This window comes from Anser cygnoides, chromosome 8, assembly GCF_040182565.1.
Source record: "Anser cygnoides isolate HZ-2024a breed goose chromosome 8, Taihu_goose_T2T_genome, whole genome shotgun sequence".
Taxonomy (NCBI): Eukaryota; Metazoa; Chordata; class Aves; order Anseriformes; family Anatidae; genus Anser; species Anser cygnoides.
This window is the reverse complement of record NC_089880.1, coordinates 10,597,018-10,614,002: the sequence shown is the minus strand read 5'-3', so window position 1 is coordinate 10,614,002 and position 16,985 is coordinate 10,597,018. Positions and strand designations below refer to the sequence as shown.

At 40.6% G+C, this 16,985-nt stretch overlaps 1 protein-coding gene across 10 annotated transcripts in view; it reads left to right on the top strand.

Moving 5' to 3' along the window:
* The window catches only part of DNM3 (dynamin 3), a 181,283-nt gene that overhangs the window by 83,163 nt on the left and 81,135 nt on the right, over positions 1-16,985 (top strand). For 2 of the 10 annotated variants that reach the window (XM_048080190.2, XM_048080189.2), the window contains one exon: positions 3,121-5,457. The exons of the other annotated variants lie outside the window; for them this stretch is intronic. In XM_048080190.2, coding sequence (XP_047936147.2) covers positions 3,121-3,135 — 15 coding nt within the window. In that variant the 3' untranslated portion in view covers positions 3,136-5,457. Of the gene's footprint in view, positions 1-3,120; positions 5,458-16,985 lie in introns of those variants that run through there. 10 annotated transcript variants of the gene reach the window in all.

Below are 16,985 nucleotides of genomic sequence, written 5' to 3'. Positions count from 1 at the left end.
CTTCTCAGTGCTGACTGAACTACTTGGGGGTCTGGATTTGCTTTTACTGCTTTCTGCTCACCGCCCTACTCAGCCCATACGACTAAGAAAGTAAAGCAGAAGCAGCAGTTTGCTAAATTGTTTGCTTCTACCCAGTACAAACGCTCTCACAGTTAAAGGATTTGAATGAGATGAATATATAGCTGAGTATCTGAGACTGCAAGATATACATTATGTCTGGAGATGTGGCAGAGATCCCAGGCTGAGCTGGGATCATGGAGGGTTTTCCTCCATGAGCTCTCAAAGTAGAATCAACGAGACCTGGTAATATGGGAACCCTCAACATTACTTTATGGTTGTTTTTCGAAGTCGAACCACATTTAACTAACCTGGTTTCCTAAGAATTCTATTTGGGGGCTATGCAGTAAAAGTATCCTATCTGTATTAATCCAGTGCCACCTGCTGAGCCAGCAACTGCATTATTCAGTGTCTTTTCTGATAGCAGAGGCATGCTGACACTGATAATCTGTATAAAAGCTACCACCTTTGAAGACACGTTTCTGGAAATGTGTAAGGTGCTTTCTGTTTTTTTCAAGTTGTGTTGGATAAAATGTGTGCCCTCTCCTGCAGTTCAGAACTTCTGTTTTGCTAGAACAGCACCATGATTGTGTGTAGCGTTAAGAGAAATCAGGGCTTATTTACTTATTACTTTTTTTTCCCTATATTTAAGTGCAATTAAAATGCTGTTTACTATAGGTTACCCTCAAACCCCCACCCCCACCCTTCTTAATTGTTTACTTGGAGCTCAGAGAATACAGTTCATTGTTAGGAAGAAAGAGAATAATTCAGACAACTTGGCCAATCAGGGTACAGCTTGTTTTAATTTTTGTACTGCCTCTATTGTGTGGAAAATATGACTTTTATAAGCATGATAGTGCAACCATGAAATGAGAGTTTTTGAAAATGTTACATCCATAAAATGAGAGGGTTTCAGCGATTGATTATGTCCTCTAAGAGCAAAGTATAATGTGAGTTGCTGCAATCTTCAGTGTATGCTGTGCAAATACTGCGACCAGAAGTCTACGTGAAAGGAACATTATCTGCAGAGTCAAGTAGTCAGAAGCTAGAAAGTGCTGGATTTATGGCTGTTTGTGCAAATGTAATTCTTCCCTCTTGTATGTGCTTTCTGCACGCTGAATGAGGCAGGAGTCCCAGAGAAAAATAGTATGCAATCACGTAATCAGATACTTAATCACAATGCATACACATATGGGGCGGAACTAAGGTTGTATGTGCAGCCGTAAATCTGACATTCCCTGACTCTCAGGTACTTGATGTTGAAAGAATTTCATTTAAGTTGCAACATTTGTTGGTTTTAGGTACGATTTCCTGACTTTAGAGAGGAAAAGGCTAAAACACAGTACGCAACTGTTAAGGTTGGATGAAACTCTTAACGATGGAAGTTCAGGGTGAGGGGGGGAACTTCACAGCTGGCCCAATTCTCAAGTAACACAGCTCGAGCTACTATGGATTCAAGCAGTGCAGTGCTGGGGACGTTAACTGTGCTTGCCCTGGCAATTAACCCACTGCAACTGCAAGCACTCTACCTGCATTTTGGACCTTCTGCCTTCAGCATTGCAACACAAATCATTGCGAAAGGAGTTGTAGGGATTAACTGCGGAGGCTGGCAAGAGGCAAAAATTGTCTCTGTGCAGTGGGGATTAATTGCTAGATTCAGGTATTGTGGCTACGGGGGATGCCAAACTCAATCTGTTTTCCTTCTGGGTCAAGAGAAGTGGAATGATTTCATGTGATGGGGAGAAAAAAAATCCCTTGGCCTAAGGAATGCTTTTATTCTGCTATGTTTTATCAAGAGCCTACTACAAACAGCACAAATTTGAGAGATCTTCAAAGATAAATCCACAAGATGGATTAATAATGGGAAATGCAAGGGAGTTAAAGTATTCTAGAGTAATGTCATCTGCTAAATTTGAAATGGTGTGCCCATGTTGAGTCTCCTACAGTACATTAGGATTTTTGGAAAAGAATTGGTGGTTGTAAGAAGTTATCAGTTCAATTTATCTTCAGTAAATAGCCTGTCAAACCTGATGGATAATTGTTCGTTAGTGTAGCAACCATCTTGCACAAAATCGCCCATCCCCGAACCAAAACAACCTATAGCTCTCCAAATACTCCTGCCAGCAGCGAACTGCTTTTGGGAAGGCTTTGTGAGCTGAGCTCGGTGCAGCTCCCTTGTCGCCCTGCTGCCTTGACAGCTCCATCACAACGCTGAGCTTTGCTGTTGGAGCGCAAGTGGGATTTGTGCATGCAGCCCTGTTTTTGGGTCAGAAAGCTCGCAGTGAAGTGAGTAGATTCTTGGCCTTCGACCCCTTGCTTTTTAATACATCACCTAAGTTCTGTAGCTCTCATGTGGAACCGCACTGATCAGAAGTGTAATGTGAAACTGATTTTGCAAAACAATAAATTGCAGAGAGCTTGAGGAAGCAGGTGGTTTTAGTTAGTAAATTGCACATAAAATGCAAAACATCAGTAAATGGAAGTCTTGGCCCCAGGAGAGGAGAAGCCGTGTGTTTAGCCCACTTGCTTTCCCTGTTGTGGTGATTGGTTTAAGCTCGCTTGTCTTTGGCCCCGAAGGGGGCTGTTCTAGCAGCCTGGAATAGCTGGCGAGCAGCAGAAGTCCAGTCACAACCTTCCTGTCTGCGTTTGCTGAGCACTGTAAATAGTAAGTTACAGCAGCAAGGAATCCGAGCTTCACATGGGAGTACCTCCCGTACGGGGATTTCCCAAGTCGCTGGATATGGCTGCTCTGTGGACCCGTCAGTCAGAGGGGTCGTCCGGACCCCGCGAGGCTGTGCGGCGCTTCTGCTCTGCGTGACCTCGTGTCGCTCTCAAAGACGAGCGAAATCATGCAAAGAAAAAAATATCCTTCCTTTGCAAAGCTGCATAGCTTTCCATGAGGCTCAGACGAGCTGCAGTAAGATAATTTAGTTGGCACTGAATTAATCTCACCAATTTGATGCATGTGGTAAGGATGGTGGTTGCTTCAATCCTTACAGTACCAAGTTGCATAAATGTAAACTGTATTTTCTGTGCTGAGCTCTCTTTAATGTTGACTTCTAGCTGTGTTGCTGCTAAACCCGTGCCCAGATCCAAGACTGCAGACGCTCACACACAATTAATCTCACAAATTTATGAATGCCAGAGCATGGAGCAAAATGAAAACAACTGGAGGAATGTATAAGGGGAATAATTGGACTGTATCCAGATGTGCATGTGTAAAACATCACCGATTGACTCCTCCCCCATATCCTGTCTGAAGAAAGGAATTTTTTTCAAAAATAAACTGGGGTTATTTGAAAGAAGTTGTGGTGTCTGAATGAAATCTAATAGGCAGGATTAGTGGCAATTAGGTACATTCTTTGCTGCTTGTTTTTTTGGTTTTGTTTTTTAACTCTTTTTGTATCACTGAATTTAACAGATCCCTTGCCAGTCTCAGTGTTACAGCTAGAGCTTTTGCTTACACATATTTGAGCTGCAGGACTGAAAAAAAATAACAAACATTGTAGGAGTGTGCGTGTTATGCCTTGTAAATTTGATGAGTAGCAGCGGGCATTTGTTGTCTGTTGGGGTATTTTCGTAGTGAGGGCTGGTTAAGACGCAGAGGAACACTTTCAAAGTTTTGTAGACAGAAACTTTACTAAATCAAAAAAAGCCCCGTCCCCATGTTATATTTGCAGATTGGAAAAGAGGTGAAGTTTACACAGATTTTGTTAAGCTGCTGACTTTCGGTGAAAGGACTGTCATCGTGTGTGCAGTCAGGACCAGAGCCTTTCCTGTCAGCCACCACTGAACGCGTTCGGACAGACCTATGATTGCAGTGGGGTTGGGAAAGAAGAGAAGTGGAAGGCAAGGAGAAAAGTCTAGAGTGGAAAGAAATCAACTTTCTTTACTGCTTTGCTGATTAAAAATCTATCGTGCCCCTAATTATTTTAATACGCTTTATGTTCTTCCTCTTTAACACATTGCATTGCCCACCTTTAAATACTTGAGTGCTTTCTCAGCACAAACTTTTCCTAGACATTTTTTAACACTTATTTTTCTCCCCAAATTAAGATAGCAGGAACCTTGGCTGAGTTTCACAAAACACCCTCACAGGCTTGCTCCACTGTCTCATGTTTACTTTGGTTCTACACCCAAATAGGTCGAGAAAAAGAAAGAAATAGCACTGAATCTTCTTAAAAGCTGCAATTGATACTTACTGTGGGGAAGACTCGTAATGTTCTGATTCTTTTTCTAGTCCTTGCTCACACAGCAATATCCCTGAATCCAAGGACACAAAAATAAAATAAAAACAAAACAAAAAACTGTGGGGTTTGGACCACGAGACTCTAGCCACCTCCCTCCACAAAAGCCTTTATCACAGAGGCACTCTGTGCCGATTTCTTTTCACAAAATCTCGTTTTGGATTTCAACCTTCATTTTAGCTCTGCTTAAAATGGAGCTGAAGCAATCTTACAGTTTGGCTCCTGTTGAAGGGATAGGTTAGAATTTAGGCTTTCTGAGTTTCAAGGAGTTAGATTTTTTTTTTCTTTTTTTCCTAATGGAAAAGGACAGTCTAAACTGTCCAGGCAGGCTCGTATTGTTGCCAGAGATGTAAAATTCTTGCACTTAAACTGAATGAACACAGAGGCATGATACTGTTTTTACACCAGGTATAAAATTGCCAGACACAAATCTGATTTAACAGAATATGTTTTTGAACTTAGTGTCAAAATGTTTCCACTAGAATACAAAGAAATATATTTTTGAGAAGCAGCAATAGTCCTTGGATAAAGAGCCCCAGAGATTCATCTGAAAATGCTTTATAGTTGGAAAGACTCTTTAAAAAAAAAAAATAAAATCAGGATTGCCGCAGCTCGTCATGTCAATTCGCTGAAGTTGCAGCAGCTGTTGAGGTGAGATGGAGTTGCCTTGGCAACAGCACATATTGTATAACAGTACCACACCACCATCAAACCATCGAGGTGAGAAGTAGTTTAAAAGCGTTCCTAAAATTTTATGATACGTCTGCTACGTTTTCAACCTTGTGGTTGGCTGAGTTTACCCAGCTTAGCCTTCTTGGAGCCCAGAAAGCTCAGCTGCTGAATACTACTTGGTGAAGAGAGCGGGGAGAAAACCCAATCTGTGTGTGTTTTTTTTCAGTTGTAGTTAAGCTGTCTCTAACTCTTTTTGTTAATTATGCCCATGCTCATTTGCAGTTACTGCTGGATGTAAATGCATTTCTCTCTCCATACCTTCTTGTTACAAGAAGAGTGACTTTCTTTCACTGTTTTATGTGATGAAAACAGTAGGAATTTCAAAAAATCTATCAAAGCGCTGCAGAGAGAGTCCCAAAAACTGGCCTGGATTTGTGGTTCAATTTCAAATGTAGGCAAAATCCTTAGAGCGTTCAAAAGGTGAGCTTTCTGTATCTGTGACAACACCAAGGTACGGTGCTTTCTTTCCGATTTGCTTTCTTTCACAGAATGGTTAAGGTCGGAAGGGACCTCTGGAAGTCATCTGGTCCAACCCCTCTGCTCAAGCAGGGACACCAATCCTTTGTGCTTTCCACAGCTGCTTAAGTTAAGGGAGTATGTAATCACTTCCAACCACATGATTCACAAGGGCTATCTGTTTGAGTACCCCACCCTCTATATCATACTTTCAGCTACAGAACTTCAGATTTATTATTTTACCACTCTAGTGGCCTCCAAAAGATCTTTAAGCCTCTTTTCAGCTTTTCTTTGCTAACAAGCACGTGTTGGTGATTAGCCATGTAAATTTGTCACCTACCTACACCGCTATTTCACTACTTTTTGATTAGCTTTATCCAACAAAGATTCAGATCACTTTGAGTCTTAGTTTTGGCTGTGGTATTTAGATGGCTTTTATTAGAAATCAGCTTAAAAACAGTGGCTAGGTTATTTCATAGTTTTAACCTTAGAAGTTTGCGTGTATTTGGTGGGGGGAGGATGTGCAGACACAACCAACTGAAAAGTTGATATGAACCTGAAGCAGAGGGGGGAAAAAAAGCAGCAAGAGGAGCAAGTGTTGTGAAAACCCCGCAAATCAGAACCACCTGGTCATAGTAGCGAGTCCCTTGTAACATAAAGAAGAGCTAACTTCACTTGCAGTGTCCAAAAACAAACCTGCAAGATGCTGCCCAAAGCACTAGTTAATAATTATTGCACACAGCTTGGAGCCAGCCCAGATTCTACAGGGCTGTTGGATCCTCTCATGGGTTTATGCATACCATAGTGATTATTGAATGATTTTTCAAGGGCTATTGTATGCTCTTACTCCTGGGATTTGGTGCCTCTAGTGTTGAGCTGTGGAACTATTTAACAAAGCTGCATCGACAGTAAGTATGGCAGCATTTCTGCTCTCTAGCGATCTCTCGGTCGCTATAAGTTCAGTTGGTGTAAGCGTGCCATACAGATCTGAATACAACGGTTTCTTGTGCCTGTGAGCTGATCTAGCTGCAGAATACTTTGTGAAAGTTATTCGTAAGTGTACTTAGAGTTGTTGGAGTCATCTACTGTTTTTGAGAATCAGAGGGCATTCGGAAGGCATCTCACCTGCTCAGCTCCATTTCCCATTTACTGCACTTGGAGCAAGAGCAGTTGGGTCGTGCCTGTATCATGTAATGCTGCTCACTGAGCGAGCTTACAGCCATTTTGGATCTGAAAGCACTGTTATCACGGCTGCACAGGTACCCGTGCTGCTGAGCTTATTAGAAGTCAGGGCTCTCTCACCCGGGTGCAGCCCTTGGAAATAGACCTGTCCTACTCCAGATTCGCGCTCATTCATTCGTGCTCATTATCATTCGTGCAGAATGATAACTTCTTTTGTGTCCTTGGTGCAGGTCATGCAGTATTCTCTTTTGCAGTATTGGTCAGTCTAGCAAAGGATGTTTGATGTTAGCATCTCTACCAGCAGCATGTAGAGGAGCCAGTTCTGCCAGGTCTGTCTGAAGGAAATGAACAGTGTTTGCGGCATCATTGCAGGGAGTTGGCCCCAGGTGCTGACCCTTGCGGGGTGAAAATTCTTGTAATAACAGTCTTTCTTCACAAAGAACTAGGCACAATGCTGGCTCCTCCACCATAACTTGCCTCTGCTGCTGTGTGGGAGCCCATTTCAGTTTTCTGGGCAATAACAAACTGCTAACGTTCCTTGGGCAGGTATGATGACAGGCTGTAGGGCTGTGTCTTGTATTTATCTTCTACCTGGGAGTGCCCTGTGGTGTTTCTTGGACAGGGTTAAACGCTGCAGAAGGCTTAATGGGCAAACGTAGCAGAGGATCCTTTAGTAAATTCACTCCTACTGGATCAAGAGAGAGACTGAGGTTTTCTAGAGAGCTGCTGGAAATATTTGTTTTTCTGGAGATTTGCAAAGTAGCAACCAGGAGGTTTTTTTCCTGTGTGCACGTAGTTTTGGACTCAACTCCATGACATAGTATGCGTTGTCTGCGGTCTCTTGCCAGAACTCCTTGTGAAAACTCCTCTGCTAGAGAGAAATGGGGGCCAGGGTGCTTGCTTAGCTCTTGTTGGTGAGAGGTGTAGACAGCCCCCACAACAAAAGTAATAAATAAACAAAGAGGAGTTGCCAGTAAATAAGCATATCCTGAGGGTTGTCTCTCTTCACCTCAGCATTAGAGTTGTTTATTCTTCAGGCTTTTGAAAACTAGGAAGAAGAAATTGAAATAATAGTGATGAGGGAGGAATCTTCCCTTACAGAGGACTTTCAGACCCATGATGCTATGTAGAACAAGCCCTACTTTGTTCCTAGCAGATGCAATTTTGTTTTGTAGTTGCATAGCTTGACAGCTCATAATTTATTTGAGCGTGGCTGTGTGGAGGCAAGTCTTAAAGACAGTATCAGTTTGTAAATAATCCTCATTTTCCTAACATGATATGGTCGTGCAGTCTTTGAAATAGGGTCTAGCTGCAACATCTGAGAAAAGAGCACATTACTGGAAGACTGCCAGATGACCTCCAAGCTTTCTGTCAAGGTGACGAGGGTTGTTAGCCCTTGGGGCAAGAACTGTTGTAAGTATTTTTACAGTACCAATTTGAAATATTCCGCAGATCCCTAGATGCTCCTGCAATACAAGTGGTGATAATGGTCCTTTTACCACTCTTTGAGTTCAGCAGTAGATTGAAATTACCTGTATTTCTCAGACCTGCCCACCTTCTTCCGCTTCCATTTTGTCATAGACCTGTACGTTTCGGTGTGTATTTTTACCAGTAAGTAGAATATACTAGGTTCTACTGAGACATCCCTCCTTATTAACCATAAGTAGCAGAACTAATAACTGTAGCATTTTGGGCTGAAACGTTTTGTTAATTGCGCATTTTAGTTACTTGGGTGAACAACCATCTCACTAACCTATCAAATCTTCCAATGATTTTAATAATAATTTGATTCTTGGAAGCTATTTTCTATTAGCTGAGGCAAGCAAATTATTACCTTGGCACTTGGAGCAAAGCATGTGAACCAGAGAAAAAGCTATTAGGAAGAGAATCAGAAAACTGAGGAGTACATCAGGCTGTTAGATGTCACAAAGATGCCTGTGTTCTGTGCAGGAGTTGTTGTCATGCTCTGTGGATGGAGGCTGGTATGGGTGGGTATACAGTCTGTCTGCAAGAGGTTTGGCTAGCTGGCGTCTGGGAATCTTGAATAAGTGGCCATGGCCCTTCTTTTCCAATTAGGAAAGGTTTTCATAGGGGTAAACGAAAATTTCCGGGCAAGCGTTGTCATGTAGCGCCTTAGCTGAAACATCCATTTTTCTGATAGCTTGAATGTGGGGCTTCAGTAAGATTAAAAAGCATGAACAGAAAGAAGTCATTGAAGTATGAATTGTTGTACATGTTGGTTAAAGTGAAATGGACAGCCTTTTCCTGTCCGTGAAGTCACTTAACAAACCAGAGAGGCTGGAGCAGTTTTGAGGGTTGTAAAAAGCACCAGCGTAAGAGATGTCCACGACTCTAATCTGAAAATAAGGGTTGTACAACCAGAAATGCTCTTGGGTGATTTAGTAGTGTGGGAGTAATCGCTGCAGATGAGACTGGACACAGAATCTCTTCTTAACTTTTTAAATGCAATTTCTAGCCTACCCTCAGCTATTGATAAAGGTCATAAAAACAGAAAAATAACCTTCCCAGGATGTGAGTAGCTTTTATGTATTTCATGAGACGTATCCCATGTGCTAATCTATTATTCTAAGCATATCTAATGTGCTATCTGTTTATCTAAAAATTTTCCTTTTGGTTTCCTACTTTTGTACTGCCCTTTTAACTTTATTAGCAAGCTAACAAGTGAGAATTAAAGTCAGGGTAGTGGTTTAAACACTTTGCAAGAATAGTCTTGTAACTAAAAAATAGGATGAACTGTGAAAAGCTGTGATTCAGTTCATACTTCTTCCACTGTTTATCTCATCATTGGTAAGATAACTGTAAAGAGGTACTGCCAATGTAAAATGAGACTTCAATCTGTAACTTTGTTGTCTGTTAGATGCAAACAAAACTTCACCGTAATGAAAAAGCTAAGGGGAAAAAAAGCACTCCGCTTTAGACAACACGCATTTGACAGCATTTTGAAATGTAGCAATTCCTATCCCGAATCAGATCAGCGTTTTATCTGCCCACAGCGTGTTTGTCTGTGAAAGCAGCAAGTGCCAGATGCTGCAGAGGAGCTAAATCAAAAGGAATAGTACAGTCCCCACAGCAGACAGTTGACTAGCGTTTGGCTCACTCCCTGGTTTTATGAGGCTTATTTTCCTTGCATTATTTCCTCTTTTCTTATCTAATGCAACTGTGGGCTCCAGAGTGATTCCAGGAATCCTTTCTGCTGAATTCTTAGTCTCAAGGATGCTTGGCATCAGTAGTGTCCATAGCTTAAGTATGTGCTTTGTTTAAAGAAACTTCTGTTTATCAGCTTTCACAGAGGAAATGCAAAAGTCAGTCCCTTGTTTGATTTCATCTTCTGTTTATGCTGGAGCAAGCAACATTCACAAACATAGAAAACTAACTATAAAGCTTCAGAATGGTGGCTGGGTGCTTGGAGGGATAGGTCTACACTGCTGAATGCAGTAGTGTTTGGTTTAAATTAACACATTACATTAATCTCCCTTTGATCACAAACTGATCTATAAAATATTGTGCATCTTCCCTTTAAGAGTTCAATTTAATAGCTCATGTTCCTAGAGGGCACTTAGTCTATTATTAGTGTTGCCTAAGCATTTAAATACCAGTTTTAATGCTGTTGAGCATTTTAATGCTCAACAATGGGTTAAGAATACTGCACATTTTTGGTAACACTAGAAGCTGTAATGGGTGGAGTACGGCGATGGGCGTTTTACTGTAGCTGGCGTGCCTAACCCCTTACTGTACAGCTGAAATACAAAAGACTCAAGTGATGGCCAGCAGGAAAGTGGATTCTCAGGAAGCAGTGTTTAATGAAGCCTGTTTAAAAACCTCTTCTGTGCAAAAGAGAGTTGTTGTGTTGTGCAGTAAGAGCAAGGATTTTAACCAGTTTCTAATCACTAGCTTTTTCTTGTAAATGCTGTAGGTAAAAACATTGCAAAAACAGTTTTAAGGAGTTAGGAAAGCTCATTAGCAACTAGTTACTGAAATAGGTTTCTACGTACTCTACCCGAGTTAGAATAATCAAATTAAATAAAAGATGTTTTTAAAATATAGTTTTGAATATGGATATGTATTGATAGCCACAGCGATTCACTGGCCGGTTTAATTGCTGTAATAAATTTGCAGTAAACGTCTTGGAAATAATAATATTTTTCAGCATGAAGATTGGTACATCCTTACGTAAAGAGAAGACTGCTTCCTCCTTTGTGTCATTGTTAACTACTATAAATTTTCAGGTAGATTTTTGTAATTGGTAACAACACAAGAAATCCCGGCTGTATGGAGAAGTATGGAAAACGTAAGCACCCACTGAGATGGTCAGTAAGCTGTACTTCTAACAACAGAAGCTCTAGGAAGAAATGCTTTTTGTTTTTTTTTATGCCTTTCAAATTAGCCTCATGAAGATCATACAGGGGTGCTTTGTGGGAGGGCATTCCAGACTGTGGGAGCAGAACAAGTGCCTTTAGGCATTTGAGGTCAAAATGTGAGCAAGGACTTGAGACATTTATAGCTGTGTTTCTCCTTGCTCATGAAAAGATTTATCTCAACAGTTTAGGGACAGTTTATATAGCGATCTTAATTTGGGGATAAGAACGCTTTATTGGCACAAGTTATGTGACATTTTGAATTTTATGTTCTCTAGGAGCTTCTTCACTGTGCACAGTGCATATGTTCCTATAGCTTTCATGTAAGATGCACGAAATAATGCTTTTCTGTAAATTATTGGCTACTGAGATAACAGGACAACACCCTACTCTACCAAGTGGAAAAGATGACTCCTGGGCTAGGCTGGGACCCAGCCAGAAGGGGATAAAGGAATGCATGTTGCAGTATTTCCCAGAGTCTTGATCCCTTTGTTCTTGGAGCAGAACCAGATGTTGACCTACCCTCTGGACCATGGAGGTGCCTCTGTGCATTGAGGCTCTTGCTCAGCTGGTCTTGCCGTTGCGTGCGGGAGAGCAGGTGCCCCACTCCCCTGGGTTTAGTTTGGACTGGCAGCTTGTTGTGCAGACTGGCAGTGCCCGTGCTAGATAAGCATGGCTAGCCTTTCAGACGTGCACCAACGAGTAGGTAAATCAAATTCTCTAGTTCTGCAATTGGAGCCCTTACCTCCGTCTCCGGCACCTCTGCTCTGCTGCAGCCAACACGTTGCTCCCAGCACCTTCCTGGTGAGCGCAGCGTGGGAGCTGGGACTTTCGAAAGGCAGTTCTGCAGAGAAGGAGCTAGGGGATGCAGACCTGGAGTAAGCAAATTTGTCTGCACTGGGGTAGAGCAGAGAGAAGAGAATGTGCTTAAAAAAGAAAAACATTTGTGAATCTCTGGCTTTGGCTGTGTTTTCAATGAAGGATTACATATTGTCTTGTAGAGCAAAGATGCTAGCTGCAGTGTAAATAGAGTAAGAGCAGGCTTAGTTTCAATGAACCCTTGTGCTTTTTAACTCTGATTTGCTCTTCTGTTCATTTCATGTAATTTAGATAAGAGGTTTGCACATCAGTTACAGTTTTTCCTCTTATGTCTTTAAACTGTTGATTCAAAACAGAGGCACTTGAGAGCGCTGAAAGAATAGTGTGTGAGTGGGGGGTGGTGAACTTAGTTTATATTAGTGCTTCATTTTCTTCAGCTTATTTCTTTTCCTAATATCTAACCTCAATTATTTTTATTGTTTCTTAAGCTTTGTATTGAAGGTTAATGTGAAGGAATGAATATTGGAGGTTTCTCAACATGGTCTGTCAGTAGGTTTTCCACTCAACCAGGCAGTGGGTCAGCTTTTTCCTTGATCTCTCTTTTAAGATACCTTTTTATCATCAAGTCCCATACTGTAAGTCATTGTAGTGATGGCTGAAAGTCCAGATGATAGTGATGCACACTTCTTGTTCCTTAGATGCCCGCAGGGACTTTCAGAACATCTATCCCTGTGTTTTGATGTAAACCCCACACCAATACATTTGTTCTTAATTCCTTGATTCCCTGACTTTCCCAGGTATTTTCTGTCTGACTGCCTAAACAAAAATATAAAGATATGTCGATCTTCTAGATTATGTGAATTATCCCACTAGGTCTTTGTTACATGAATGAAGTCATAAGTTTGATTTTGTATTGAAAACTTCTAGATTCTTCCGTCTATTTTGCGTGCTACCAGTAGGTCAGTCCACAAATATTTTAGATACCTATGTGGCAGTTTCTTCTATAAGTTTCCTAATTTTATTCCCTCCGCTACAGTCTTTTATCCTGGTCACCACTTGCAAAACTTATCAGTAGGTCTTCCTACATTCTTATTTTCATCTTTGAGACTATTTGAACTGCTTTAAAGCTGTCCTCACTATATTCTTCTTCCCCACACCCCTGCCTCCCTTTTAGGTTCTGGATAAGTAGAGGACAAGAGTTGTAATTCTGTAATTTAACTTCTTTTTAAGCAACCCTGTTTCTGTAGGGGTGCATGTGTTTGTGGGGGCAGTGAGAATTTTCTTAGACTGTGGGGTAAGTCGAGACTTTATAGGCTAATTCATTTTAATTAGAAATGTGTTCTTCATGAAGGTCAGCTTCAGTCAGTTTTTGTGCTAAACAATCCTAATAATGGAATAATGCAGATCTTTTTACTTGCATTGTTTAAGTTCAGGGAACTTCGAGTACAATGGGAATTAGAGTACAATTATTCTTGATTCAGTGGCTTGTTATATATGCTTGTTATATATTTTTTTCCTCCTTTCCAGCAAGTAAAAGTAAAATTCCATGAAATGGAATTCTCTTCTATATGGTCTCGTGTCCCAGACAGGGTCTGGGATTTTGTTTGTGCCTTCTGAATATATCAGAGGCCACTGCGTTCCCATCTTCACTTACCTTGGAGAAGGAAGTGAGCTCTGTTTTGCAAGAGGACTGCAACACACAGTTACAGTCCCAGTGCAGAGACTTTCTCTGCAGAAAGTCCCTGGATGTAGCGGTCTTTGTCCACGTACAATCTGTGACAGAAGCATCCTTTGCACTTCAGTAGTCTTCCACCTCTGGCACCAAACGTGCTTAGCAGTAGATGAGGGAGGTGAGTGCAGAAATAGAAATGAAAGCAAGAGGAATTTGGGTTCACCTGTGAAGACTCTGCCAGGTTAATTAAATTTTTAAATCTTAGGTTTGTATTCTTACACTAAAGTGTGTTTTTCCCCTGTCTGAATTAGGTTCCCCCTTCCCATGTCTGAAAGTGCAATTTCAGGGCATATTGAAATGTATTTGAGGTATTCTCTTTCCATTAGGGAATGTGAACTTCTTTTAACTGTAAAATTTCCACGTTTATACTGCCTGGTTTTTGACAGATATTTCTTTTTTCTTTTGAGTAATGGCAATAGTTCTGTAGTGCATTTTATTCAAATCTGTGCGTTTAGCCTTATGTCTATTGTCAGGTACTTTTTTCCATGAATTACCAGTCAGCATACAGTTTGGTAATTTGTTAGTCTAAAGCCCTCATTATTTCAAACTGTTTTAGTGTAATATATTATTAGACATTTAAAATAAATTTAAACTGCTAGACAATTTAGTTTTTATAACCTTAGGAATATTCTCAAAGGGGAATAGAATGTTATTTCAGCAAAATGAATGAATTGAGAAAATAACTAAAATATACATTAAATTTGGGTAATGTAAACTTAAAAATGGATTACAGAAAATCACGTTGCTTAATAGGATGTTTAAATAACTCCTAGAAAGACTTGGAATATTTTTAATGAACATTTCATTTATGTTTTATTGCAATGTTTTTGAGGCTTTTGGGTGGTGGTATAGTTACTGAAATACTTTTTTTTTTTTTTTTTTTTTAATTTTGTTGCATGGACAGCTTTGCAATAAGCTGTCCTCTTTGCTTTGTATCTTTGAGTGTCTGGAAGACAAAATGAATGAAAAAATGTTTGTCTTAAATGTTGTTTTTTATTACATTAGAACACATTAAAAGATGATCTCTGTTGATATTAAGAGTCAGCATCTGAAATCGGTTCATTGACCGCTAATAAGATGATTTACACCAGTAAGACTTGGTAGTATGAATTTAGTTATCAAAATGAGCCGAAGAATTCATTTACATCTAGAAAAGTATAAACTTGTGGGGTTAGTACTTGATAGTTTGCTTCACTTATGTATTCCATACTGAAATTTAAGTTTGTACCGATATTTGTAAAGCAGTTATCTTCTTTTTAAATTTTTCTCTTGCTGCTGCCATGCTTCCTTCGTGTTGAACTAATCTCAGTATGTCAGTGTTAGAAAAGGGCTGTAATATATTTTTTCCAGCAGCAGTTCCTTGTTGGTTGCAGTATCTGTAAAAGCTAAGGACGTTAAGGAGTAATGGAGTATATCTTTCAAAGCACAAGTAACAAGTAATAGCAGTGTTTTGACATAGTGTTTAAAGAAAAAAAAAATCATGGAATTTGGTTTCCAGCCCAGAACTTTGACTGACTGTCTGGGAATTCAGCGCTGTATGTCAGTGTTATGTAGAATTAGTGTATGTGCTTTGGAGTGGTTCTTTACAAATATAAAAGTGTCCTGTGAGTTTAAGGCCAGTGTATTGATGGTTTACAATGTTCTCTGTCAGCATTGAAGAAGACCTACATTCTTGAGGAAGTGCTATGTCTCCAAATAAATATTTCTCCTCCTTCTGGAGAAGCAGAAGTGTTATCTGTCTTGTCTACAATCTGACTGTATACTATAAGAATTCGTTGTTCTTGTAGGCTTGTTTCAACTTTCAGATTTCAGTGCACCATTTTTGTTGTCTTTTCTGTGTTTGCACTGATGTCGTTACCTCTTGCATTGACCTTGTTTACCTATTGTTCCGAAACTCCTGGAGACTTCCGAAGACATTGCAAATTTCATAGGTTCTTTGAGACAGCAGATGTTGAGCATGTATAGACAGTTTTACTGGAGCAAAAATCGACGTCTTTTTTTATTGTCTCTTTAAAGTCTTGTTTTCTTAAAATCACTACAACAATAGCTGCCATTTACAAAATTTTAGTTTGAAGACTGTTCTTACAGCTATTTCGATTATTGTTTAGATTTGTTTTTTTCCTTAGGAAAAGGCTTGTTCCCTAAGTGTGTTCTTGGGGAGTCCCAGCTGACAGTATCCTGACAGAGATGATGAAGTGAATGCAGGTGTTTATCATCTTAACAGAACTCCTAGTCTGCATGCTGGTATATTCCATTTCTTTTTTCCTCCCTAAGCAAACAGCATGGAATAAAGGAGAATGTTAGGTATGATTCAGAGTAATGTTTGATTATAGAAATCCAGGCAAGGGGTAACTGGAATTTTCTAAAGATCTTGTTGTTTTATGCAGAGGAGAAATGACATATTTTAAAATGTCATAGCAAGAAATGAAAAGGTTTGGTGTTGGTTTGGATTAGACAAGACAGAAAATTAGAAAAATGGTTAAAAATAATTTTAATCATTGGTAAGGGTGAATTTTAAGATGTTGAAAGAATGCAACTGAAGAGTGTTACTCTGGCAGAGAGTGAAGACCTCACCCACCATTCAGAAGCAAGGGAAATTCCTTCTTCTTCCAGCTGCTGATAGGCCGAGATATACTTGCATCTCCCACTTTCTGTGCTCATTGCTCACAGCAATGACAATGGAGTCTCTGGTTGACTGAGCTTTTGTGGCTGCTTGGGTGGAAATTGCTCTGGCAGCCAGAAGTGGCACGGATGTTGCCTCCTGACTTCAGCACCCTGCTTTCCTCGGTGCCTCTCGCACTGCGCAGCAGCAGTCCCCCTCTGCTCGCAGCCCTGGGCTGTGGCAGCACACGCTTGGTCTCTTAACAGAAGGCTGTAGCCATCGCCTCCAGTGAAGTGAAACTGATGCCAGAGGACTGAAAATTTGATTCGGGTTTAAGCTTAACATGTTTCACTAACCTATTTCCTAGCTATGCGCCCTGTTCTAGCTAGCTGCAAAGTGCTGCTTTGGATAGTCTGCTGTCAGACATCAGCAATATCTGCTCAGGACTGTGTAGCTGGGCCTGCAGGGGAATTGCTTTCGGTGCCAAGTGTTTGGCAGTTCTCACTTCTGATGTTTCAGCATTATCTTGTCACTCTGTTTCAGCAAGGGTACAAAGGTGAGCACGTATGGAATTGACAAAGATGTCTGTCAGTAGATGAGTTCTGCAGTCACATGGAAGGGCAGTGATGACAGCTGAGCAGTTGTGGCTATTTCTGTTTGAGGAAGTCTCCTTCCTTCCAGAAGTGCTGCTTTAGGCTTTCCCAAGCTGTGGTACCTCCCGCTGACCACCTCTGTCTGAATTCACCATCTTCCATGGTATGTAAAGGGAACATGTGGCCAAT